Below are 27,715 nucleotides of genomic sequence, written 5' to 3'. Positions count from 1 at the left end.
GGAGGCCGGCTCCAACATTCCAAGGAGCCTGTGTAACTGATAGGAGGCAGCGCTCTCCTCACCGGAAGGCTTGGAACAGAGCATTTGACTGTAAAAGGGATTCTGGAAGAAGAGAGGAGAGGGAAAGAGGGATTGAGTCATAGACAGTGGAAAAGAAAGAGTGGGAAAATGGGGGAGAGCTTATGTGGCTGAGGCCTGAAGAGATCTGGGGAAGGAATGGGCAGTAACCCCATAGACGGAGGGTTGAACAGAAGAGATCAAGAAGGGGAAAGTGAAAAAGAAGGCAGGTGGCCGGCATTGGGAGAGCAACGGAGAAGCAAAGGGGAAGGAGCCAAGTGCAGGCAAGAGGACGGCTGGAGGGCAGGAGGTGAAGGGCTGGAGGCTGACTGAGCCCTGGACTGAACCAGGGTTCCTGGGGCATGGGGATGTGTGTGTTGTGGCGGGTGTGTGTGTGGGGTGGGGGTGGGGGGGCGCTGGGCGGGGGATGGCGGCCAGTCACGGAAAGTGTGAGGCTGGTCTAGTCACGAACCACCTGCTGAGGGACAGATGGAGACATCTTTCCCAGCTGGCTGGAACTGGAACTTCCCCTAAATCCACAGCCCTGTAACTCATCCTCTTATCTCTGACTCTTCCGAAATCAGAGATTCAGCTATTTCAACAGCAGGGACTTTTCTCTTTCTGTCCATTTGACCCCTTACAAAAGAGCCAAGGCTTGAAAGAGGTGATTTGGTCAAGGGGGTTAGTTCGGGTTCAGGGAGAGGAGAGAAAGTGACAGCCCCTTGAGTCAGGCGAGATTCTGAGAAAGGCATTTTGGGAAGTTCTCCTTGGGGTCAGGGAGGCCTCCTGCGGGGCACTGGGTGGTCAGGCAGCATCATAACGTGTAGAAGGTCTCCAGAGGACAGACAGGGTTGAGGCAATGCCATCGCACAGACAGAAGCAGCAGGGACCACCGTCAAGTCTGGGTTTAGATCATCTAGGGGCCCCAGCGCATCAGAAACTCTGGCGTGGGACTTACACTAGGCTTTGCCTCACTTTCTAACACACACACACCAGATGCCTACGAGTCCCTCCAGTTTAGGAAAAGACCCCTTAGTAAGTCAGCCCTTTCTGTTTCCAATGCATAGTGCCCCCTCTCCCTCCAACGGGACACAGAGCTACTCCCAAGCTCCTGTGCCTGGGAACACAGTGTCTTTTCTGGAATGATATCAGGATCATCCATCAGGCCCAGGAGTGGGGACAGAATTGTTCACAGCCTTGGCAGGGCCCTGGCCATCCACAGAAAATTGCAGGGGCTTTTACAGCTGAAGCCTGGCAAGGCAATGGACAAGGGCTGCTGGGATAACCAACGGAGCGAAGGAAGGAGGCTCAGCTGAAGCGGCTGGAGCGGCCAGGCAGTGAGGTGCAAGGAGTGGGCAGTTTCGGCTGAGTCTCAACCCACTACTCGTCTGACTTGAGACTTGGCACACCCAACCCAGATTCCCAAGTGCCCGTCTCCCTTGGGACCCCGAGGATGGAGGCCAAGGCACTGGGGGTATTTCTGGGGATAGGAGATGAGTGGGGGGTGCTGGACTGGACTTCTGTTCTCCTCACCTGAGAGAAGTCAGGGGTGACTACTTCCTCCTCATGGCTAACCACTCTCTCAGGGACTCCAAACCACAACCAAGAAAATGAAAGGGAATAAAACAGAAGCAGCTACATGGGAACAGTCCTGTAAAGGGTCAGTGATCCTAACTTTCCAAAGGAGGTTGTCCCTTTCTCCCTGTCATCCTGCATCCCCACCTGACTCCCAGGGGCAACAGAGAAAACAAAGGCAGAGTCAGAGCAAACGGGAAAGCCGTCCAGCTGTGGTTGCTCTTGGCATCTGTTTACTGAAAAAATCCAAAACAAATATCTCGATGCTTCCACCCACTTCAACTTGCTGTGGATCTGTATCAGCTGTCTCCATGGATACTCCCGCTTGAACACTACCACCTACACAAATCATGCCCGTGTGTGGACCCCAGGTCAAGTGCAGCATTTCCATCCCTCAGGACCCCTTGCCATCCAGCCCCTCTGTCCACAACATCCGGGCCTCGCAGCCAAAGGTACCTGAGCCTGCCAGGCCCCCAATGCACTCACCCAGTCCCACACACTCTCTATATAGATTCTTGGGTCACTCTTCCACTTCTAACTCAATGCCCTATAAACACACCCCACAAACCAGCCAGGAACCGATGCCCTTGCTTCTATCCCGACTAGTGCCGCTCTGGCCCTCCGAGTGTCTGCATCTGGAGGAAAAGGATAAGGCTTAATTTTCCCCAGTCACATCAGGCAGCTCAGAGAAACAGAACTGACATGTTGGGCAGCTAATTCCTTGGCAAGACTTTACCCCTGTAACTTCTGGTCTCTCCCTCACCCCACACAGCACACCTCAAAGCCCGGCCAGACAGGGCTATTGACACAAAAGAGAGCCCTCGGGGGCTCCTCAGAGTCTGGACACGTGGGAGAGTCAGCCATGCATCATCCCACCCTGGAAAGGGAAGACGGAAAGACAGGAGGGAGTCCTCTGCCAGGCTCATGTCTTAGACAGTCAAAACCCAGACAATCACATGGCATGCTCCGTGCCTTGTGGTCACTGGGACGTGGCCAAGAGGAGGGAGGGATGCTTCCCCCGCTGGCATGTGCACGGGGTGGACTATGTGGCAGACACAAGTTCACAGGATCGTTAGCTTCTTTGATATCTCTGTGGTGACCTATTTCCCCAAAGAAAAAGGAGGAAATGTAAACCGTTTTCCCCCAAGCTGAGCACTGGGGAAGGTAATCTCAAACTCGGGGCGCTTCGGGCTATCTGGCCCTGCCGGTTGTCAGGCCGACATATAAAATGCAAAGACAGAGGGACACAGGTGAAAGGCAGCAAATTCCGAGGAGGCCCTTGGGCCAAGCCTGTCAGGGTTTGCTCAGTTGTTCCTGGGCCCTCTCACACACATACACACACGGCAGCAGGACGCACGCACATGCCTCAGCAAGTCCGACTCCCAGAGCCAGAAAGTGGGAGGGGCCGAGCCATGAGTTAATCTATTTCCTGCCCACTTCTGGTATAAAGGGAGGCAGCTGCCTCCTTAGCAGCACAGCTGGATCTGGCTGCAGAGCCTAGGGCACTGTCAGGAGAGAGACGCACCCTTTCCAGCGCCCTTTCCAGCAGCCGAATCACCACAGTCAGCAGCAGCAGCAGCAGCACAAACCTCCAGGCACAGGGCAACTTGAGAACTTCAGGTAAGAAACAAACAAACTCTCTCCATCTCTCCCTTTGGGTTGAGGTAGAGAATGCCCCTCCACAGAATCTCCTAGTCCGAGAGCCGCCCCCCACGCCCCCCGCTTGCCTCTGTCCACCCCCTGCCCCAAGACCTGCCGCCCTAAGTTGCCTCCGCCATAGCAGTGATTGCAGAACCTGAACCCACCCACCATGGTTTCTTAGTGAATGTTGCCCTTTTGTTTTCCTAGTACCTGTCAGCAGGTACTGTCAGCAAACACAGGAAGCCCGGCCCATGGCTGGGATGCTGTCTCCCCTCCCCGCTCGCCATCCTTCTAGAATTATTCCCTCATCAGATTCTTTCCCACTTATTCTAGGATGCAAATGTCTCCAGTCTTTGCCAGCCTAGCTCTGGGCCTGGCCCTCATCTTTGGTGAAGGATATGCCTTGCACCACCAGTCTCAGGTGGCCCAGCTGGCCACAGACTTCGGAGTGAAGGTGTTTCAGCAGGTGGCACAGGCCTCCAAGGACCGGAATGTGGTTTTCTCACCCTATGGGGTGGCCTCGGTCCTGGCCATGCTGCAGCCGACCACAAGAGGAGAAACCAGGCAGCAGATCCACGCGGCAATGCAATTCGAGATTGAAGGTGAGAGATGGGGCAAAGTAGGAGGCAGGCACTCACGCATCCTTCACAGAACTGGGGTGTAACCAACCAGAAGCAGAGGAAAGGCTGACTCCAGCTTAGCTGAGCCGACACCTGTACTGCCACGGCATAGGGACCACCATTCCCTGTGTCACTGGGCCCTTGACTAGTCGCAGAGTGTACAGGCCAGTGAATTTGGTGTAAAACAGCCTTACATCACCACATATTAGCTGCATAACTTTAGCCCCTCTGAGGCTCAGTTTCCTCATTTACAAATTGGGATTAATAAAAGTACCTAGCACAGCCCTGACTGGTGTGGCTCAGTGGGCCAGGCATTGTCCTGCAAACTGAAAGGTCGCAGGTTCAATTCCTGATCAGGGCACATGCCTGGGGTGAGGGCTCAGGCCCCTGGATGAGGGCTTATAGGGGGCAGCTGATAGATGTTTCTCTTTCTCCCTCCCTTCCCCTCTCTCTAGAAATAAATGAATAAATAAAACTTTTAAAAAGAAGAGTACCTAACACAGAGGGCCCCTGTAAGGATTAAAAAGAATTGTGTGTACGAAGTGCTTTGTATAGCTATTATTATGAAAAAAAATTAGAGTTTGTAAGTTAAAATCAGAAAAATATTCTAACTCCCCAAAAGGGTTAGGACCTGAGATTTTTTAGAAAAAGAGGGGAACACAGAAGATTTTAGAGGTTTAGAGTGAACTCTCCTTCCAGAGACACCTAGGAGAGCAGAAGAGCCCCATCCGTGAGGGCAGGGTGAGGTCTCTCGTGGGGGAAGTTGGCCCCGCTGGGACCCCTGGGCTGAACAGGAGCCTGACGTGTCCTTTCTCCCACCCGCACAGAGAAGGGCATGGCCCCTGCCCTGCGTCAGCTGTACAAGGAACTCATGGGGCCGTGGAACAAGGACGAGATCAGCATCGCCGACGCCATCTTCGTCCAGCGGGATCTGAAGCTGGTTCAAGGCTTCATGCCTCACTTCTTCAGGTTGTTTCAGACCACAGTCAAGCAGGTGGACTTTTCAGAGGTGGAGAGAGCCAGGTTCATCATCAATGACTGGGTGAAGAGACACACGAAAGGTGAGCAGGCAGGGAGAGGAGGTGGTCCCCAAGAGCCTGCCAAGAGAGGGGATTTGGAGACAAATCCCAAATATCCCAACCTCTCCCTTTCAGCATTCTCTTCTTTGTAGGCTAAAGGTCAGGAGCTTTAAGCATCACCATCATATTTTCTAGAATTAGGTCTTCTCATGAACCAACTTTAAAGGCATCCCTAAAAAGTGTTACAGGATTTCATTAGAACGTTAATAACCAGGATGAGGAGCACACACAACCCGTCAAGACTACAGTTTAGGGAGCAAAGTGAGGGAAGACTTAAGTTTCCAGGGCTGATCCTGGGCAGGATCCCAGGCCCAAGAAAGTGTGGTGAGCTAGGAGGCTTTCTGAGACCCTTAGAAAGTTGGAGCGCGTTGAAAACAGCTGGATTGGTTCACCTAAACTCCCAGGCTATCTTCTGACAGGATCTCTTCAACAGACACACATCCATTTGAAGCCTGGGAGCTGAAGGGATCTGTGGAAGGGGATTAAAAAAAATGGCTAGCTCCTGATCACCTGGTTTTCCCATAGGCATGATTAGCGACTTACTTGGTGAAGGGGCCGTGGACCAGCTGACGCGCCTGGTGCTGGTGAATGCCCTGTACTTCAATGGCCACTGGAAGACACCCTTCCCAGAGCAGGGCACCCACCACCGCCTCTTCCACAAGTCTGATGGCAGCACCGTCTCGGTGCCCATGATGGCTCAGACCAACAAGTTCAATTACAGTAAGTGCAAGACTCCCTTCCCCAAGTCCCTACTGGAAGTCACCCCTGGGCGTCCCCCTCTAAAGGAGGGGGAACCCTAGAATATACCTCAGCTTTAACAAAGACTTCCCAAAGAAGAAACGCTAGGATAGTGGGAGCAGCAGAAGTAGCTTTATTTTATACAACATGAAGCTGAAATCCAGCAGTTCCCTCAGGCCCACATTTGACCATCGAACCCTGTCTCTCATCCTCGGGTGTTTCTAGTGTGATGACAAATCGTGCTGTGGGGGGGCTATGTGGAAGCTGAGGTTCAGGAGCTGAGTCCTGGAATGAGTCAGTGGGGATATGGGGGAGGGGGAGTGAATATAAAGAGAGCCAGAAAGAAACAGAAACCAAACGACACTGAATTGGCAGAAAATAAGGGAAATGGAAATGAAAACACTGAACAGGGGAGTGGTGGGTGTGGGAGCATCAAAAGACAGAACTGAGAGCTGGCTTCCAGAAAGAGCGGAGGGGACGGGAGAACTAGTTGAAAACCCAGTGCTGGGTTGGGATCAACGAGAGCTGGAGCCATGCTAATGTGCCATCTTGGTGTCTTCTCAGCTGAGTTTTCCACCCCTGATGGCCATTACTACGACATCTTGGAATTGCCCTACCACGGGGACACTCTCAGCATGTTCATTGCTGCTCCGTATGAGAAAGAGGTGCCTCTCTCTGCCCTCACCAACATTCTGGATGCCCAGCTCATCAGCCAGTGGAAAGGGAATATGACCTGCCTGCCCCGTCTCCTGGTTCTGCCCAAGTAAGACCCACCTCCTGCCAGTGCTCTAATCCCTTCTACCTTCCGCCTCCACTCTCTCTTAAAAACACCACCCCCACATTGATTTTCCCAAATGTGATGATGCTTATAGGGCAGGGTTACGTGTGGGAGGCTGATGGGAAACACTCTGGCTTGGGTTTGATTAAGATTTCTCTCCTCATCCCATTTCTGCTGGAGGGCAAGGAGTCTAGGCTGTGCCCTGGCATAACCTCTCTCAAAATATACAGCAAAAGCCAGCCAAAGGAAGAGCCAGAGTAATGACAGAGGTGGGAGGCTAAATCTGCCTTCACCCTTTTATGAATGCCTCTCACTCCCACCTCCATCTCCCCAAGTGAACATCCAAACAATGGGGACAAAAGGAGTGACTTCTGCAGATGGAGTGGCTGGAAGTGTAGCTGCTAGCTGGCTTCCAGCAAAGCAAGTTTTTAAAATCCCTCTGCAGAAGCCAACAGGGTGGAGAAGGCTGAGGCTGGGTAATTCCAGAATTGTAGGGAAGCCTCCCACCCACCATGCTTACCTCAAATTTCCATATACTATAATGTCAGGCTCTGGGGAAGAGGAAAATTTAGTTGGTTTGTTCGCTCTCTCTCTTCTTCTCTCCCTCTCTCCCTTCCTCTCTCAGAAACGGAGGTAATTAGCTGTGCCCTGATGGGAAGCAGAGGGCACCCTGAAGACTCGCTGCTCAAGTCCTCTTCAGGGTTAACTCTCAGAAATACGATCTACAGACCAGATTTTTGTTCAGATAGTCTTGCAGGAGAATTTGCCCATGCCCTCCGCCCCCCAGCCAGGCTGAATAACTACTGCCTTATTAACTGAGAAAGTGATTAGTCATAAGTTCCAGAGGATTGGGAGATTGCAGAAGAACGTTCATTAATATTAGAACCTCTAGCAAGCAGAGAGGCTTTGGAAAAAGATTTGAAGTACTAAGCCTCCCTCTGTTACCGTCACATCAGCCCAGTCCTGTCAGGCTGCTGGGGTGATACCTGGTGGGGACCTGGAGAGGCGGCCAGAGGCAGCCTGAGCTTAAACTGTTTCCTGCTCCTGTCTATAGGTTCTCCCTCGAGAGTGAAGTTGACCTCAGGAGGCCCTTGGAGAATTTGGGGATGACTAATATGTTTAGTCCAAGCCAGGCGGACTTCTCGAGTTTTTCAGGTAAGAGATTTTCATTTCACTTTCTTATCCTGGTGGACTGTGAGGCCCCTTAGGGGACAAAGGCGCTTCTCCCTGAAAACATGGCTGATGTACTCTTGCATCCACCCATTTCAGATCAAGAGCCTCTCTACGTATCGCAGGCACTGCAAAAAGTGAAGATCAAGGTGAATGAGAAGGGCACGGTGGCATCCTCCTCTACAGGTGAGTCGGGCTTAGGTGAGGCCTGGCAAGTCTCAGCCCAAGGCTTACTGGAGGGGTCACTATGGCACCCAAACCCAGGATGGACCCCCTCTGCTCTATTCCACCAAGCCTCTCCTAAAAGCAGCTCTTCCTGTGCGGGGAGTATTGCCTTTTCCTCACTAGTGTTTCCCAGCCTAGAAAATGGGCCCAGTGGCTCCTAAGGTCGCCTGAATTTGAAAGGCTTCCCAAAGGAAAGCTCCTGGGTTGCTCTCACAGTGGCTAAGTCAACTTAAGGAACTTGCTTATCAATACGGCCTAGAAAGGTATAAATGTCTGTTTGTAATAGAGCAGCTGATAGATCTCTCCTGAACTCCTGGAGAAAACCAGGCCTCAGAGGACTTCCCTAAACGTTTAGGGTTCATGTCCAACAGAAAAATGGAGCCTCCTAAAAATCAGCCCCCAGTGCTGCCACCAGAGGGAAGGCTGATGTCTGTGGACCACTTGTGACCAATCCAGGAAACAGTGCCGACGTCCCTCTGTTCTAAGACATTGTCCCCTCTCTTCCAGCCATTACTGTCTCAGCCCGAATGGCTCCCGAGGAGATCATCATGGACAGACCCTTCCTCTTTGTGGTGCGGCACAACCCCACAGGTGAGCCCGGGGCCCATGACTTGCCCCCCATTTCGGGTACCAGTCCATTCACGTATAGACACTACTCTTATGTATGCCAGGACTCTAGGCAAGAAACCCGTAGCTCTGTTCCTCCTCCTCTCCTCAGGGCAGGGCTCTATCACAGAGGGCTGTGCCAGGACCCCAGTCCTAGCTTAGTCACTGAAGCAGCTGTGACTCCAGGCATCTCACTCATCTTCTCACATCTTAGTTCATCCATAGACTTCAAGCTTGGTGAGCCATGCCATTCCTTCTAATTCTCATCTCCCATGACTCTTCCATCCTCAGGAACGGTCCTTTTCATGGGCCAAGTAATGGAACCCTGAACTTGAAGCCCTCATCTGGGACAGAACTGGAGATGTATCAGAGAAGAAGAAACTCTGAAGAAAAGAATTTTTATTTTAATTAATCTTTCTGGAGAAAGAGAAGACATTTGCCTTTTTTGATTGTTTTTAAATGGTAAATCTGCCTTCTAGACCTCAGCCTCTCCCAAGGGAAGAGAAAGAGGACCCCTCAGTAAAACTCCCCAGTGGAGACCCTGGGAGGGACCTCTGAAGCGTGGCTCCCTGAAGGTCTCCAAACCGCACTGTGAGACTCTCAGAGCCACTTAGCAGCTGCTTCTGCCCATCGCTCTGCCTGCTTGGGCCTTCAGACCTGGATCCCACGGAGGCCTGGCAGGGTGGCACCACAGGCTTACAGGAGCTTTCGTGTGCTTGGTAGCAACTCTTTGTGTTCCAGTCACGTTGCCATCACTCTTGCACTGTCTGCCGCTGCTGAGGAGGCTGGCGGCAGGCCAGAGAAGACCAATGGAAGAAACGCTCCTTCACTGCAAGGTTCATCCTTCTCAGCTCAGAGGTGCTGTTGAATGGCAGAGCAGTGGCCCACCTGGTGCAGAGATCCACCCTGGCCTGGCCGTCTCCCTCCCCAGAAACAGAAATATTATTTCAGAGTGTAGGTGACTTGTTTACTTAGAGAAGCAGGTTTCTGCTTCCCACAAACTTTATTTTGCAGGAATAGAGGAAGAAGGTATGCCTGGCTCTTGGCTCCAGTCTCCTAGTGGGGAGGGTGGGATGCCAGAGGTGTGCTTGAATATTTATCACATTCTTGGGTGCCTGTTAGAGAGAAAGAGGACTATCAAGAAAAGCATATTATTTAAACTTGCTTAGAGTGTTCCTTTGTGGTCTGTGTCATTGCATCTCAGGAGTCTGGCCACTCAACTGCCATGCCCCTGTGGGCAGCAAGCACAAGGGGCTCACACTGCCACCTTGTGGCTGCCTGAAGCCCATCGCTCTTCTTTTGTTGCCTTTCCACAGGATGGATTAGGACCCCTGCCAAGATTACCCAACTTCATCCACTTTAGGGACCAAAAGGATGTGGTGGGTGAGAGAGATTAGCATGAGGACAGAGTGGTTTCAAAATTTTCCAATATATTTAGGAGCAGGAGTGCAAACGGATGCACGACCTAGCAGGACAGAACTTTCCCCAATTATAGGGTGACTCACAGCTGCATTGGTGACTCACTTCAATGTGTCATTTCCGGCTGCTGTGTGTGAGCAGTGGATACGTGAGGGAGAGGGGGAGAGAGAAAATGAGAGGGAATGAGAGAAAGAGACAGCGAATTTGGGCTCGACTACCCTAGTTAGACAATCTTTCTGAAAACCAACTAAGCTAGGGGTATGGCATGAAGACCAGTTTGTTGAAGAATTGCACATAGATGTTGAATGAATGCAGTCCAAAAGAACCCTCATCATCCCACTCTTCAGTGAGAAATCTCGGTTCTTTTTTTTTTTTTTTTCATTATGCACTGGACAATGATATCCACATGCTGTACTCACCAGGTTACCCAAATGTGGGGTCCAATGTTCTCGAAACGGTGTTGAATTATATGCTTTTTTCACTTCTGATATATAAAAAGTAAAACTGTTTTTTTTAATTAAATAAATAAATAAAAAGAATATTCTAAAACAGTCCCTGCATTTACTTCCCACAGTTCACACAGCACCAAGTCAACATACTGCCAGTTCATAGCCCCGTCGGGTGGAAGGGACCTTTAGGAAACACGCGCACACTGGCCCAGGCGTGCTGACTTGCCATGGTGAGTCCGCAGGACTGCTGCTGGGGCTCAGCAAGAGGGCCCCGGGGACACGTTGCGTGGGCACGAGTCTTTCTTCAGGCATCATCCTGAAGGGGGAGAAAGGGTTCCCCAAACGCCATCAGGCAGGCCTGCTCACACCCACTGTCCCTGTGGGTTCCCGTCCCCACTCATGCCACTTCCTTCTACCACCCAACGCCCCCACCCCTTGCACCCACCCTCTCTCCATTTCTCAAAACCCAGGCTGAGTCCATTATCTCCAACCAGCGTTCCCGTGGATCCAGTCAACATCATCGCACTCCAGTTGGCATTCACTGGTTTTTCCTTCCCCTGGTGTTTAACAGTGCTTTCATTCATGCACGCTCAAGTGTGCATGGCACCCCCACCCCCATCTACATATCGGGTTCCTGGAAAACAAGGCCCTTTTGTTATCCACACTCTTCATATCCTCCTTAAAATGGCATCCTGGAAAGTCTTTTATTTTCTTCTTCTAGTATCTTGAAGACTTTTCCCAGAAGACATATGTACTCCAACTAGTTTCTGTTTATATAATCAAAAATTTTTTTAAACTGAAAAATTACCAAGAATTATCCATCAAAATTGTGTGCCTGCCTTCTCCAGGACCCTCAAGACAAGACTGATGGATCTGGCCCCTGGGATCCTAGGCCGTATCTAAATAGAAAAGAATTACCATCTGCAGCGGGAGGGGTACTGGTCAAAACACTGTCTGATAGTTAAGAGGTAATGAGTTCTCCGTCACTGGAAGTGTTCTAGGAAAGCCAGGGTGACCACTTGGTGGGGATACTTCAGTAGACAGGGTATAAGATGAGGTGACTTTTTTTAAGTGATAAAGAACGTGTGCTTATTGAAAGACAGTCAAACAGTTCAAACGGTAAAAGTGAGAACTTAGTAGGCCTCAGGTTCTTGGGTGTTTTCCCAGAACTTTGCTGAGCATTTATAAGAATATTTAAAACATTTGTGATTTTTACACAAGATCATTATGTATATATTATATACATTTATCATATATAATATACACACACACACTTCTGCAGCTTGCTTTATTTACCTAATGATATATCCTACACACCTGTCCCTAATTCTTTTTACCAGCTGCATATATAGATGTACTATAATCCCTTAACCACTGCAGATGGACATTTTGGATTTCGTGGCTTTCGAAATTGTCATTGTTGTTACCAGCAATGCTGAGGTGGATATCCATCCACGTTTATCCGTATGTCCGTGTCCTTGTGCATCCGTACAATAACTCCCTAGAAACGGAACTAAGGACCTCCCAGTCCTGCAATTCTGTGATTCTGGTAATATAAACATTTTCAAATGGTACAAAACAATCAAAAGTGATCTTTGCTGGGTTAGAATCTTAACTTTGCTCCAGCTTAAATAAGCCTTCCCAACTTTCCTAAAAAAAGCTCACTGCCGTAAATAAAAATAAATTTTAGACATTGAACTAAAAAGAAACTTCCTATTTTCATTCTCTCTAAAATGATGTTAGACTTTCTTGTAGCAAATTCTGATCATGGTGTAAATCCAGGAATGGCATTCACTCATTTACTCACTCCCCAGTCACCAGCACGTCCTGACGGCCGTCTCACTGCCCTTTGCACTCCTGCCTTCCTCTCAGGCTTCCTCAGGGGCATTCTTGGGTGCCTCGGCACGATGCACTAAGACAGCGATTTTCAACTGGTGTGCCACAGGATTTTTAAAACGTGCAATACCTATTTAGTCAGAGGCACTGACCTCTTTTCCCTTAGACTGTCAAATAAAAAAATGAAAAGAGCCAACAGAACAATGGCTGTCTGGTGTAAATGAATCAAAATTATAGCTATTTTTTGGAAGATCAGCAAAAAATGTTATATTTCTTGGTGTGCTGCAGAATTTGAGTGAGAGTGCACGTATGCCACAGGACGAGAAAGGTTGAAAGTGCTGCACTGAGATGTTCAAAGGAAATGTGCTCCTAGGACACCTCTTCCTGATGGGTTCCTCTCTTCAGGTTTGCTTTCTTCAAGCTCTCTCTTCGCCGAAAGCTGATATAGTCAGAGGGGACCCAAAGCCCACTCAAGCCTGGAAGGAAGGTTTCCCTCTCTCCTTAGAAAGCCAGTGGGATCCAGGGCAAGACCCAGAGGAAAGAAGGCCCAGGATGGGTGTCTCACTAAAGTTACTCTCAGATTTAGAGAGAAACTCTCTCTTTTCACCTCAGTGAGTTTTCCATCTTTCTTTTCCCATGCAACTGGCAAGCTTTGTAGGACAAAGACATGGTTGTGGAAGTAGAGAAAAAAGGCCAAAGAGGGCCTTTGGCCTACTTCTGTCTTGGACTATAGACGCAAAAACTTGGTGTGGCTTAATCCGGTTCACAAGATACCTCTAACACTGAGATTTGTGGTGAGAACTTCAGCTGGTACTCAAGTATTCCTCTTCCTGCAGGAGTAGTCCCTTCCTTTTGTACACATCCCCCTCTGGGCTCACAGGGGTGCCTGGGGTCCTGAAGACAACAGCTCAAGAATTTGGGGACACCAGGACCCAGATATATCTTTCATCTTCTTTATACCCCGAAAATATGACTGATTCCAGATAGTGGCTGAGGAGTTACCCATCTGTAACAAATGTGCTTGGGAAGCCAAAAAAGCCTCTTTTCTTTTCCTCCACAAGACGCTTCAAAAAGTGGAACAAGTGAGCCTTAATTTTGCAGTATACGGTTCAAAAACTGTCTATACATGCTGAGAGGTCTCAGAAGAAAAGAGTTCTTCAGAAGGTCTCATGACGGCAGAGGGCACTTGCTCCAGAAAGTGTCCCATTTTAACAGTGCCCTCTATTTTCTTAGATATTCTGAGGACAAAGACAGTGATACAGCCTCACAGGCTATGCCCAGGCCCCCTCCTTCACCGTTCCAAGTCTCTTTTCCTCTCTCTATTTCTTTAGAGATTAAAAAGCAACAAGTGCTGCTTCTAGCATCATTACTGCAGATTTCCTATAAACCTCACACAGTGGAATTCCTCATCAGCCTGCCCAAGTATGCGCAATGAGTATGAACTTTGTAAATCCCTCAATGGCAAAAAGTATTTTATCAGAGTGAAACTTGTCAAGGAAACACCATCTGTTTCAAAATCACTTTAAAAAGATGGTTCCTCAGTTTTAGTCAGTCTTGTTGTACTAACAGTAGCAAACATTATGTAGAGATTAGGAAACTAAGACCAGAGAGGCTGAATGACTTGCTGCTGTTACTGTTACTTAGCCTCAGGCAGTGGGGCGTGTCCGTGTTCCTCCCCACTGCACCCCATCTGCATGCCTTCTCCGTGCCTATCTGTACGGCACCTGTGAACACAGGTCCCTGAGAGCACACCGCACAGTCAACTGAAGCCAGGGGCATAGGCGCTGCCCTCAGGTGCCAGTCACCAGCACATCCTGCACTTACTTACACCTTTGCCTGACTAGCCTGACCACTGGCATCCTGCAGGTAGCCTCTGGTCCTTAGCCACCAGATGTCGCTTTGACTCCAGTCTTCCTTGTAAACCTTTCTAGACACAAAGCAGCTGTGGCCTCCACCAAAATCTTGCCAAATTTGAACTCCATTCAATTTAGTAAGTGTTTATTTAAAAGCTTAACTTTATATTGCATGCTGTGAAGCACTTTTTACAAAGTGTAAGTGATGTTTTTGACTATCAACTATCTAAGGAGAATAGACACCAAAAAGCTGAAATATTATGTGAGTCACTGCAAAAGTGATTGAAAGGAACATTGTAGAAATGATCACTATAGTCTAGATTGGAGCGTAAAGGCTCAGCAGTAGTGGCTGCTTGACTGAAACTTAAAGGATGAATAAGATGAATTTAGGTTCATTGGGGAGGGAATAGCAGGCCATTCCAGAAACGGTGTGAACAAAATCCCAAAGTAAAAACAATAGCAAGGCAGTTTCAAGGAACACACCTGAGGGTGAAATCTCAAGTCGCCAGGTTGGTTTATAGACTGTTGCCTTCCTCCTCTGCTAACCCAGCCAGCTGTCTCTCCCTCTTCCATATAGCCTTTCAAGTCTGGTCAGGAGAGTCTGATCGGGGTGCCTAGAATAGCCATGCTTTTATGTTACTCAGAATGTCCCAGACTTACATTCTGCAAAACTAGGAAAAAGCAGTGACATTGACCATAGTGGGGAACCTAGAGATGGGATAGTTTCAGGGAAAGGCAAGAGGAAGTAACTCTTTTTGGCAAATGAAATTTGAGACGACAATGGAATTTTCAAATGGCTAATCCAATATTCATTTATTCAACAAGTGTCAGGCACTGTGCTAGGCAGAGTAGAAATAGCAAAAGAAGATAGTTTATCATCTATCAGGAATAATAGATATTAAATATGTACTATTAAATATGATATTAGAATTTAGCATATTTTGGATGAGAAGTAAGATTTAAATATATAAGTTTGACAATAATCATAATTGAAGCTAATCAATAAGCACTGTCCAGGGTGCTGTGAAGAAGCAAAAGATGAATAAGACACCACCCATAAACAAACAAACAAACAAACAAAAAAAGACACTGCCCAACAGGGCAGGGCTTATAGTCCAGCTGGAGAGATGAGGCCAACCCACATATTCAGCCAGTGGACAATGTAGCAGGAGTGGCACCAATGGCAATGTCAGGTTCAGTGAGGGCACTGGTGTAATTTGGGGCCATTTCACTGCTACCTTAGGAATTTCACCCTACAATCCTCTGCTATAGTCTTTCCTTTCCTCCATCACCCTATCCCCACCTCATTCCTTCTTGGACCGGAGTCCTAGTGAATGTGTAGATTGGCCAAGTCTGGCAGACGTGCCCATGCTGCGGGTGCAAAAAAGGCTGCAAAAGCCAATATCTGGACATTTTAAATGCTACACAGGGAGGTTGTTCTAGCTCCCCTAGACTCATAAGGTGGAGATTCCTAAACCCTAGCAAGGGGGTTTAAAGTCTGGGAGGTGAAAAAGAATGGTAAGCATCTACCACAGAAAGTATTTTAATCATCAGGACTGCTAGGAACATCATATGATAAGATCTCAATTGCTCAGTTTTTTAAAAAGGCATATAAAAAAAAGATGACTGCAAATGACATCATCAGGGAACTACGAACTATTTAAAAAATACACAATCCTGGATGGGTGGCTCAGCTGATTGAAGCATCATCCCATCCGCAAAAGGCTGCAGTCCCAGATGGCACTTACTGGGGACAGCCAGGCAATTGATGTTTCTCTCTCCTATCCATCTTTCTTTTTTTTTCTTTCTTTCCTTCTCCCTTCCTTCCTCCCTCCCTCCCTCCCTTTCCCTCCCTCCTTCCCTCCTTCCTTCCATCTTTCTCTCCCTCTCTTTTTCCTTTCTCTTCCCTCTTTTCTCTCTCTCTTTCTTTCTTTTTCCCTTTCTCTCTTTCTTTCTCTCTCTCTCTCTCTTTCCACCCCCCCTTCCTCTCTCTCTGAAATTAGTAAACATATCCTCAGGTGAGGATTTTAAAAAAAGAATGCTCAAAAAATGGGTGCAGAGAGTATCACAAGAGGGAGAAACTCAAATTATAAACTTATAGAGATGAAAGGTTTCAGAGGTCATCTGGGCCACTCTTCCAACTGCTGCAGGAGCCACCTCTACAACCAGGTGAGAGGCTGCACAGGTGGTGCCAGCACAGTCTGCAGAGTGACAGTACAAATGCCATCCACACCTAGGGAAGACAATCTCACCTCTGCCATGGTTCCATTTAAGGAAACCAGAATTTAGCATATTCTGGATGAAAATATTATTTATTTATTTTATTTTTTATTAAATGTATTGTGGTGACAGTGGTTAACAAGATTATATAGGTTTCACCCAGACTGGTGTGGCTCAGTCACAAAGTCAAAGGTCATTGGTTCAATTTCCAGTAAAGGCACATGACTGGGTTGTGGGTATGTCCCTGTTGGGGACAGTGAGAAGCAACGATGGATTGATGTTTCTCTCCCTCCCTTTCTCTCTCCTTTCCCCTCTCTCTAAAAATAAATGAATAAAACCTTTTAAAATAAACAACAAAAGATGAGTAATATGCCATCCAATGAGGAGCTTACAATCCAGTTGGAAAAACGAGACCAACTCACACATGCAACTACTTTCATTCTTCTTTCTTCTCTTCCACTTAGATGAGTGTTGAACTTCAGTTGATTGGACCCTTCCTGGTATCTCTCCAACTTGTCCCTCTGTACTTCTTCCTTGTGCCTAGATTCCCCAAACTGCTTCCTAGATGATCTTTCAGCCTTCCACTTATCCTCTCAAGTTGTCCCCCACATTACTTTAAGATTAATTTTCTTAAAATTGTTTTCACCAAGTTATTCACTTGCTCAGACAACCATAACAATTCCCAAATGTGCGCTGCATCAAATCTGAACTCATCCACAGGCACAGGCTGTATTGGATCTACCAACTCATAGATTCTCTACATTCATTGTTCACTAACAATGAATAAATCCAGTCCGGCCCCGGTTGGTATGGCTCAGTTGGTTGGAGCATTGTCCCATAGCCAAAAGGTCATGGGTTCAATTTCTGGTCAGGGCACACGGCTGCGTTTGGGGTTCAGTCCTGGCTGGCCAGAGTTGTGAGAGGCAGGTGATCGATTTTCTTCTCTCATACCCATGTTTCTCTCCGTTTCTCCCTCCTTTCCCCTTTCTCTAAAATCAACACGCAAGTGAGGAGGAGGAGAAGGGTGTGGGGGGAGGAGGAGGAAATTGGTCACCTGGTATCTGGGAGGAGGAGGAGGAGAAGAAATCAAGTCCAATGTTTTCTAAATAGTTTAAACCACTTAAGCTGTATGATTCTACATGAGCAAAATCCATATTTCTAACAATTCTCTCAAGAATCTTATCTTTTCTGCAGGTAGGAATACCACACTGAGACAATGAATTCTAAAAGTGTCAGCTTTCTGAGGAGTGCAGGAGTTTACACCTCCAGAGCCTCTGAACTCCCCTGGCTGTTGCCTTGCAGTCTGCTTTACTTATTTCAATTCTCATTACTCCTTTGTATACAACCTTCTCCTCTCCCCCATGAGAGAGGACACATCTCTTTTCATTTGTTTTGCCTTCCACCCTTCTTACACACTCCCCTTCCTTCTTTTCACTCCATTATGATTTACTCTTTCTAAATCTAACTTGCTTTATTGATATTATTCTTCACCTAAAAAAACCCCAGCAAGATAATTCAGCCAGTGTCCATACCATCAGCAAGCCTAAGGTATAGGCAGAGGAGAAAGGAAAATGAAAAAGAAGGGAAGAAAAACATTGAAGTAGAAGACAGAATTTGGGAAAAGGAAATAATAATTGCTGCCATTATCAAGTGTTTACAATGTGCCAGATACTTTCTATACATCCTCAGAACAATCTTGATCTCCTATCCTCAAGTTTAAAACAAGGAAATGGAGAGTTAAATGATTCATTTGAGGCCAGTAAGGGTCAGAAACCAGACTGCATCCCAGGTGAATTAAGCCCATCCTCTTATAACTAGAGAATATTATCTCCACAACAAAAAGTAAGATGAGAATATAAAGTGGAGACAGATCAGACCTTATCAACAAGTGCTCTGAGTGCTACTAAAAAAATTATAGCACCATTAGTTACCAACAATTATCTAGAGATAGCCATTAAGTTTTCAGCATGACAAAATTTAAGATTTTCTCTTATACACAAACCCCTTTACCTTCCTACATGGATACACACACATTGGCATACACACTCACACATGCACATCTCAGCTAAAAAGTCTGTATTAAAATTTGCATCCTCCTGATCTTTACACTTGTATCTGGGTTACCGGTATATCTGTTCCTTTTTAGTTTTGACCCATGCTAATCTTTTAAGATTCTCTTTATTTCTCCCCTTTCACCTTATTTCATGATTCCCCACCTTTTCCTTACATCACTTTTAATTAGCACCTCTTTTTCTCTTTCATTCTCATCTCCTTCATTGCCTACACATGTTTCTTACTTTAAGAGGGTGTTGTTAGTACAGGAAGTTCTAGCCACAGAAATCGAACAAGAAGAAATAAAAGGCATACAGATTGGAAAGGTAGAAGTAAAACTGTTGTTATTTGCCGATGACATGATACTCTATATAGAGAACCCTAAGGATGACACCAAAAAACTACTAGAGCTGATAAATGAATTAAGTAAAATAGCAGGATACAAAATAAATAGCCAGAGATCAGTTGCATTGTTATACACCAGTAATGAACTATCAGAAAGGGAAACTAAGAAAACAATCCCATTTACAATTGCACAAAAAATAAATAATAAATAAATAAAATATCTAAAAATAAATTTAAGCAAAGATGTAAAAGACCTATACTCAGAAAATTATAAGACACTAAAGAAAGAAACTGAAGAAGATACAAATAAATGGGAGTATATACTGTGTTCATGGATAGAAAGAATTAACATAATTAAAATGTCCATATTACTCAAAGCAATTCAATGCAATTCCCATCAAAATACCAATGGCATATAAGTTTAATGCAATTCCCATCAAAATACCAATGGCATATTTCACAGAACTAGAACAAGTATTCCAAAAATTTATATGAAACCACAAAAGACCCAGAATAGCCATAGCAATCTTAAGAAACAAGAACAAAGTTGGAAGAATCATGCTATCAGATATCAAACTATGCTACAAGGTCATAGTAATCAAAACAGCATGGTACTGGCATAAAAGCAGACATATAGATCAATGAAACAGAATAGAGAGCCCAGAAATAAACCCCCGCCTTTACAGTCAATTAATTTAACAAAGGAGGCAAAAACATGTAACGGGGTGAAGATAGTCTATTCAATAAATGATGTTGGGAAAATTGGACAGATGTGTGCAAAAAAATGAAACCAGACCACCTTCTTACATCATACACAAGAATAAACTTAAAATGGATTAAAAACTTACATGTTAGACTTGAAACCATAAAAATCATAGAAGAAAAAACATAGGTAGCAAAATCTCAAACATTTCTTATAGCAATATTGTTTCTGATATATACATCCTTGCACAAGGGAAACAAAAGAAAAAGTAAACAAATTGGACTACGTCAAACTAAAAAGCTTTTGCACAACCAAGGAAATGATCAGCAAGATGATAATACAACCCACTGAATGGGAGAACATATTCACCAATGATACATCTGATAAGGGGTTCATATCCAAAATTTATAAAGAACTCAACACCAAAACCCCAAACAATCCAATTAAAAAATGGGCAAAGCACATGAACAGACACTTCTCCAAAGAGGATATACAGATATACAGACCAAAAGATGTATGAAAAGATGCTCAATGTCACTAATCATCACAGATATGCAAATGAAAACCAGAATGAGATATCACTTCATAGTAGTCAGAATGATTATCATCAGTAAATCAACAAACAACAAATGCTGGTCAGGATGTGGAGAAAAGAGAACTCTCATGCACTGTTGGTAGGAATGCATATTGGTGCATCCACTGCGCAAAGAAGTATAGAGTTACCTCAAAAAATTAGAAATGGAAACTGCCTTATGACCCAGCAATTCCACTTCTGGGAATATATCCAAAGAAACCTGAAACAGTGGCTTAAAATTTAAGAATATATGTACCCTTATGTTCATTGCAGTGTTATTTATAATAGCCAAGATTTTGAAGCAGAGTCCATCAGTAGATGAGTGGGTAAAAAAAGCTATGGCACAATACACAATGGAATACTACTTGGCTTTAAAAAAAAAAAGAAGGAAATCTTACCCTTAGCAATAGCATGGATGGACCCAGAGAACATTATACTAGGTGAAATAAGCCAGTCTGAGAACAAGTACCATATGATTTCAGTCATATTTGGAATCTAATCAACAAAATAAACTGACAAACAAAATAGAAATAGACTCATAGAGAACAGACTGACAGCTGTCAGAGGAGAGGGGTGTTGTGGAGCTGGGTGAAAAAGGTGAAGGGATTAAGTAAAAACACAAAAGAAAACAACAAAAAACAGCCCTGGCTGGTGTGGTTCAGTGGTTTGAGCGCCAGCCTGCAAACCAAAAGGTCACTGGTTTGGTTCCCAGTCAGGACACATGCCTGGGTTGCGGGCCAGGTCCCCAATGAGAGGCGCTAGAGAGGCAACCACACATTAATGTTTCTCTCCCTTTTTTTCTCCCTCCCTTACCCTCTCTAAAAATAAATAAATATCTTAAAAAATTCTCACAGATATACAGACAGGATGGTGATTACCAAAGGAAAAGGGGGGTGGGTGGAAGCAGAAGAGGGTACGGGGGTGGGGGGGAAATGGTGACGGAAGGAGACTTGACTTGGGGTGGTGAACACACAATATACAGATGAGTATACAATATACAGATGATGTACATATTATAGAATTGTACACCTGAACACCGTATAATCTTACTGACCAATGTCACTCCAATAAATTTGATTTTAAAAGTACAAAAAAAGAGGGTGCTGTTGGTCCTCAGTAGATATCTGTACTTTCCTCATTTCTGCCCTACCAGCCTTTGTCTTCATCTTCCTTCAGTCATTCCTCCTTCACTACAACTCCAATTCCTACCCTGCTCCCTCTCAATTGCCCATTCCCCTCCACTAATCCTCCCTACTTCCTCACAAACTCCAGTTATCCTCCCATCCACCTTGTACCCTTTTTCCCGCCTTTTCCTCCCAAGGTTCTAAAGCGCGAGGACCTCATTGTCTTTCTCCCCCATCCTCCAACCAGCCCACAGGACAGCCTTGTTACCATGACGACGGAGCTGGTGAAAGCTGAAGTCAAGGACCTGGTTGCCATGACTTCTGCTTCTCCGCCTCCATCCCCGCCCACGCGCCCTGCAGCGTTGGCGCCTGCGCATTACTCTACACGTAGGGGCGGGGAGGGGCTTCAAGCCGAGGGGGAGGAGGAGAAGAAAGGATAAGAAAGGGAGTGGAGCTGGCGCCTACGGTGGCCGAAGAGGGACGTGCCAAGACGGAGGCTGCAGGATGGTAGGCTATGCGAAAAGGGAGGGGAGGGGGAACCGAGGGACGTGGGTTGTACCTGTGGGGGTCCTTGGGGGCCGCCCTCTGTGGGATCCGCGCTTTCTTCCTCCGGTCCTGAGAGAACCTCACTTTCCTGGGTGGGCGAGCTGGCCTTGGGAGGAAGAGCAGCTGGAAATGGCTTTAGGGAGAAGGGGCGGGGAGAGGACGTATTAGTGGGGCGAGAGGGCTGATTTAGGGGGCGGCGGGACCGTCCCGAGTCAGGGGAGGCGCGCGGGTCGCGATCCAAGGGGTCCCGACCACTGCCGCAGGGAAGTCGCCCGAGGAATAGGGTCGTGAGGGCCTGTTGGCGGAAGCAGGCAGCGGGGAGCGCGGGTCACACTGTGTCCCTGCGCAGCCCTGATAGGAGCGGTCGCCGGGGAGTTAGGGCTGTATGGGAGGGTATAGTTTCCGGGTCCGAGGAGTGGAGGGCCTGCTTCGGTTTATCGCCCGGCTGCCTAGAGGCAGGGTAAGGTGGAAAGGCAAGTGGGCTCGAGGTCTTGCTCTTGAGGACCCAGGCTTTTAACCCCGGCTCCGGTGCTCTCTTGCTCTCCGCTCCCCACCCCATTCTCTTTCCGGAACCCAGGCCTTCCGTCTTCCTGCTCGTCCCTCCACCCCTGTCTTAGAGGTGCAGGGCTCCCTGGCGCCCCTCTGTTGCCTTCCCACCATGCTAACGGCGCTTCCCCTTCCTCACCACCAAAAACAAACGAACACAAACAACACCCCCCCCCCGTAATTGTAATTAGCCTACTAAACGGTATTAAACTAGTACTATTTCACGCACCCAAAGATTCCAGCCCTGGTAAAGTCCGTGGCGAGGAGAGCTGCAGGGAGAAAGCAATAACTCGAGATGTGTCCTGGACCTCCTGGAACTGAGTAGCTAGGGGCACACCTGGTAGGAAGGCTCTGCATTCCTCCCTAATCTGCCCAGTTTGAGCCTTGTTCCACAAGCATTCCCTAGGAGAACTACCCTGGATGGCTGTGTACTAACTGAAGACCTGAAAGGGAAATTGATCACCTGGTATCTGGGAAGGAGTGGGCAGGTAGGAAGAGGCACCTTGAAAGAAGGAAGAGAGGAATACCAATGGCCAAGTGCCTGGATGGCTGATGATAGAGGAGGGTGGAATTTGGAGGGTGGGGATTCTCATTACCAAGTGCTAAGATGAAAAACACCCCTAGGCATATGACTGGCATAGGAAGGCAGTGTGTTAGGGACATCTTCAAATGCGAGTGGCTAGGATGGGGTGGAGAATTGAAGTAGCTTCTTCAGGGACAAAATATCTGATTTCAGTGTGGTGGTGGATAGAAGGAGCATGGAAGGAAGCAGACATCTTGACATCAGCTATGGGCTGATTGTCACTGTGTTAGGCATTTTACTTACCTTTAGGAAACAGGAGGTTGGGGAAAAATAATAGTTTAGTGTTACAGTGTTTACCATGTGCCAGGCACTGTTGCATACATCAACTCATTTAATCCCTCCTAACAAGTCTGTAAGGTAGATACTTTTAATATTTCTGTCTTATAGACCAGAAAACTGAGGCCTAGAGACATAAATTGTCCAAAGCAAATTACTCAACTAGTGAAGACAGAATTTCAACCCAAATGACAGACAGATTCAGAAGCTCAGACACTCCACAGAAGGAAAGGCACTAGCTGGTGGAAATACCCAGAGTCGAGAGCAAGGGCTGATTGTTTGAAGAAAGTAGGAGCTGTGAGTGGAGAAGAATTAGATGAGATGAGTTTGGGGCTGTTTGTTTATGGAGGAAAGAACCTCAGAGAATCAAATCTCTGACCCTCTGCTCTGCCTTTTCTCCCCCTAGATGCGATTCATGCTGCTGTTCAGCCGGCAGGGAAAGCTGAGGCTGCAAAAATGGTACCTGGCCACATCGGACAAGGAGAGAAAGAAGATGGTTCGGGAGCTTATGCAGGTTGTTCTGGCTCGCAAGCCCAAGATGTGCAGCTTCCTGGAATGGAGGGACCTCAAAGTTGTCTATAAGAGGTGACTCCCCACCTACTTTCAGACCTCCCTGGATCCTGCTTGATTGGCGCCTGGCAATGGGTTTGAATGGCTGAGTAATAAGCAGTGCATAGGTCAGGGAGAACTGAGAGCTAAGGACATCTGAAGGGCAGTGATGAGCTCTAGCTTTCTTTCCTTTACTAACTCACCTTGAAGAAATTTTTTTAAAGATTTAATTTATTTATTTATTTAAAGATTTTATTTGTTTATTTTTAGACAGAGGGGAAGGGAGGGAGAAAGATAGGGAGAGAAACATCAATGTGTGGTTACCTCCCTTGTGCTGCCACTGGGGACCTGGCCCACATCCGAGGCATGTGCCCTAGACTGGGAATTGAACCGGCAACCCTTTGGTTCACAGGCCGGTGCTCAGTCCACTGAGCCACACCAGCCAGGACTGCCTTGAAGAAATTCTTATTCCCCACTTAGTTTTCCTCTAATCTCATACCTACTTCATGCACATAACTCTGTCCCGCAGGCCCTATCTTGCCCATTACACACGTCCCTTGCTGTCTCATTCAACAATCATAAGTCCTGTGCTGCCCTAACTGGTGTGGCTCAGTTGGTTAGGCGTCGTCCCACAAAGTGAAAAGTCACTGGTTCAATTCCTGGTGCACATTGCCTGGTTTGCAGGTTCAGTTCCTGATTGGTGCCATGCAAGAGGCAACTGATTGATGTTTCTCTCAAGTTAAAGTTTCTCTCCCTCTCTTTCTTCCTCCCTTCCCCTCTCTCTAAAAATAAATAAAATATAAAAAAAAAATCCTGTGCTACTTTTCCCAACACACAGACACTTTCCAGTTCCTTTTCTGAGCAGGTGAATTACTTGGCTCAGTTTTTTGCTGAGTCAAAGTGAGCAGGTCAGAGAGCAAGAGGAGTTTGGTGTCTGCCTGTTTGTGAGAGGCACTTAGAGACTGAACGAGTTACTGCTTGTATACCCTGGGACCACTCCACGTCTATCTAGTAGCCACACAGACTCTAAGCTGGGAATGAGGAAAAATGAGAGGTTTGAGCCTAGAATGCCTGGTCCTGGAGCAGGCCTAATAGCCTTCCCAGCTACCTCTCTCATGTGCCCCTGCCTTCAGATATGCCAGCCTCTATTTCTGCTGCGCCATCGAGGGCCAAGACAATGAACTCATCACACTGGAACTGATCCACCGATATGTGGAGCTCCTGGACAAATACTTTGGCAGCGTAAGTCTCCCCACCCTTCCCTGTTTCCATACTCAGCAATCCCGTGTTGCCTCCAAACTCTGGGACCCTTCTGTTCTGCCCTGGGATACTTGGGAGAGGTGAAGTTGGAGCAGTGTGAATGGTAAGTTCTCTCTCTCTTTAAGCCTTAAACCTAGCCATGCCCCTTAGCCAGCTGGGGGCAGAGAGTGGGGACCAGAATCCGCCACTTAATAAATCCATCTGCAGCTCAGCTCAGACTTCTCACAAAAGAACAGAGGCCCTATTCAGATTTTATCAGTAGTTCCTGATCTTGACTCCTCCTCCCCCGCCCCACACTACCTAGGGAAGGAGGCTAGCCCAGCTGCTGGTGGGAACAATGTCACAGATTTGGGGTGGGGGGACAGCAACAAGAGCCGTAGTCAAGGGCAACTAATATTTTATGATCACATAGAAAGAGGCAGGAGAAAGAGAAGGAATACCTGAACCAAGTCTAAGGCCTAGGGGTTGGGAAAACAAACCTGGGGCCAGAACCCAAGGTGGGAAGGGTCATCGTGAAGGAGGCAGGGAGCCACATTGAGAAAGGAGCTGGGACAGCTTGGATGGGAATGCACTTCATCACTCAGTTCTGCCTTTCCCCCTCCTCTCAGGTGTGTGAGCTGGACATCATCTTTAATTTTGAGAAGGCCTACTTCATCTTGGATGAGTTTTTGATGGGGGGTGATGTCCAAGACACCTCCAAGAAGAGTGTGCTAAAGGCTATTGAGCAGGCTGATCTGCTACAGGAGGTATGGGCCCAGAACAGTGAGGAGAAGGAAGAGTATCATGGTAGAAGGTGCCGTCCCTCCCCTGGACACCCTGCCTGCCTGCCGCAGCTGCCCCCTTCCCGCCACCGCCTCCAAAGGAACCCCCTACCCTGTGGCGTCTGGCCCCCGCGCCCAGTTGGCCAGCTTGTCCTCAAGCCCTGATTGCTTGGGGTGAAAGGTTGGGGTGGTAGACAGCCCCCCGCCCCCGTGTCAATTTTCTCCTCCTTCCCACAAGATCCAAAGTATCTCGCCCCAGCTAAATATCCTTTGTCCCTTGCTTATCTTAGCATTAAGGGTTGCTCAACAAGTTAGAGAAAGAACACACAGTAGATAATTCTTTTCTTCCCCCCTTTTTTTATCCACACTCAATGAGCCTCTGCTTCTCAGAAGCAAAAGGCTGTAGGGATTTGGGGGTTGGGATAGAAGGCACCTAGTTACTTACTGGTTCACGCTGCTGTCAGGCACCCCTGCCCTCACCACATTAGTGCTTGCCCCCTCTCCGCTGTGTCACTGCTGAGACTTGGTGCAGGAAGATGAGTCACCAGAATCTGCAGTGACAAGCAAGCTGGCCTGAGCTGGCTTTGAGGAGGGGGTGAGACAGGGGCCTCTTCTCTGCAGTAGGAGAAAAGCAGAACTGAACTTGTCACCTCATTGGTACAGGTTCCCTTATACACATAAGTGTGTGCATGTGCAAATACCCTAGCATACATGTGCCTTGGTACACACACACATACACACACACCTGTTACTGGTGCTCTGCTTAGATCCTAATGACTCATCTCTCTGCAGTCTGGTTCACCATACCTCAGGGACCTGATGCCAACCTTTTACTCCTCTCTACCCCTGAAAAAATGGACCCAACCGTGTGCCAACCCCAGCCCTCAGAAAGTGTTTCCCATTCCCCAGTCCCAGCTTCACTCCCTTTCCCCTCAGATACTAAAGCTGAGCCCCCTGCTCACCAACCTGGCTTTGGGTTCTCTGGGTGGTGGTGGATTCAACTTGGACCCTTCTCCTTGTCATGGTTGGCTCTGGGAGGTGGTCCTAGGAGGCTGGGGAACTCCCCTGAAGGGTTCCCCAGCTGTTCTGCCTTGGGCTCACATTGGCTTCTCTCTCTCCTCCCCATTTCTCTGTGTGCTTCCCCCATTCTGCCTCTGTCTTTGTGATGCTGTTGTCTTACCCACCCACTTCCCTTATCCCCTGTCTGCCTCTCCTGGTGTCTCTGCGTCACCCTGTTTGTCTCTGCCTTAGGAGGATGAGTCGCCGCGCAGTGTGTTGGAGGAGATGGGTCTGGCATAGCCCCCGCCTTGGCCGCATGGAAATGTGGGGAGCTGGTGGAGAGGCAGGGCACAAGCCGCAAGCAGCCCTTTTCTGGGTGGGACTCAGCTGCCCCTCCTCTGCTGCCTCACCTTCTTTTGGAGTGAGCTGTAGGCTCAGGACCCTCAAACAGTCCCTCCCTTCACCCCCTACCTCCTGTTTCCCTTTTCCTACTGAAGGTTTTTGGAGCTAGGAGGCAGAAAAATATGACCAAGACCCAAGAGGGGGGTGCTATTTGGCTTTCATTCCCTGCCTTTGAAGATCTGTTATTCCAAACTTCCTTCCCTCCCTTATAACTGTAAATATATAAATATGTCAGGTTAAAGGGAAAAGGTTTTCAGGGCTCTTCTCCCTGCCCCATAACCTACCTCCATCCCCCCTGCAGCCAACCAGGGCAGCCTTTCTGCCTGGGAAGGGGGCATCTGTGTAGTGATTGGGTTTTCCTTTCCCCTCATCTGCCGCCTTCCTTTCCTTCCTGGCTGCAGTAGGGCCTGTGTTCAGTGCTCGGGGAGGAACAACTGAGTTAATTGTTTTTCTAACCTTGCCATTTGGAAGGAGGGAGGGAGGGTTGTGGGAAGGGCAGGCTTCATGGGAGACTGGGCCCTGTCCCTCTTCACACCAGGTTCTGGATGAGGCAGGAGCTAAGGGGGTGGGGTGGGGAAGTGTCTGACTTTATTTCCTTTCATCTGAAATAAAAGGAAACACATTTCTGGACTTTGCCTGCCTGAGGGTCTGTGAAGGAAGGCAGGGCTGCTGGGATCAGTCAGGAGGGGATGGGAACACTGTACAATTGACTTTTCCTGGGAATTGGGG

General features: G+C 47.6%; 2 protein-coding genes and 1 long non-coding RNA gene across 4 annotated transcripts; 2 read left to right on the top strand and 1 right to left on the bottom strand.

The window, feature by feature from the left end:
- Positions 1–42: 42 nt before the first annotated feature.
- On the top strand, positions 43–10,287 carry SERPINE1 (serpin family E member 1). Its single transcript, XM_045819373.1, has 10 exons — positions 43–367; positions 3,083–3,252; positions 3,607–3,875; positions 4,721–4,954; positions 5,498–5,692; positions 6,275–6,473; positions 7,543–7,643; positions 7,758–7,844; positions 8,391–8,474; positions 8,781–10,287. The coding sequence occupies exons 3-10, from the start codon at positions 3,608–3,610 to the stop codon at positions 8,816–8,818; spliced, it is 1,206 nt and encodes a 401-aa protein (XP_045675329.1). The 5' UTR covers positions 43–367; positions 3,083–3,252; position 3,607; the 3' UTR covers positions 8,819–10,287.
- Positions 9,179–21,750, bottom strand: LOC123806331. Its single transcript, XR_006783479.1, has 2 exons — positions 21,624–21,750; positions 9,179–9,604 (listed from the first exon to the last, which is right to left on the bottom strand). It is a non-coding gene; the product is annotated as an uncharacterized LOC123806331 (long non-coding RNA).
- AP1S1 (adaptor related protein complex 1 subunit sigma 1) lies at positions 21,466–27,616 on the top strand. 2 transcript variants are annotated; one of them, XM_045819375.1, is made up of 5 exons: positions 21,466–21,571; positions 23,422–23,600; positions 24,698–24,806; positions 25,433–25,570; positions 26,837–27,616. In XM_045819375.1, the coding sequence occupies exons 1-5, from the start codon at positions 21,569–21,571 to the stop codon at positions 26,882–26,884; spliced, it is 477 nt and encodes a 158-aa protein (XP_045675331.1). In that variant the 5' UTR covers positions 21,466–21,568; the 3' UTR covers positions 26,885–27,616. The 2 variants fall into 2 exon arrangements, with proteins under 2 accessions (XP_045675331.1, XP_045675330.1); XM_045819374.1 differs by lacking the exon at positions 21,466–21,571 and adding an exon at positions 21,857–22,070.
- The last annotated feature ends 99 nt before the right edge of the window (positions 27,617–27,715 follow it).

Source organism: Phyllostomus hastatus, unplaced genomic scaffold, assembly GCF_019186645.2.
Source record: "Phyllostomus hastatus isolate PE091 unplaced genomic scaffold, TTU_PhHast_1.1 phas_scaffold_385, whole genome shotgun sequence".
NCBI classification, from domain to species: Eukaryota; Metazoa; Chordata; class Mammalia; order Chiroptera; family Phyllostomidae; genus Phyllostomus; species Phyllostomus hastatus.
This window is presented reverse-complemented; position numbering and strand designations above follow the sequence as displayed.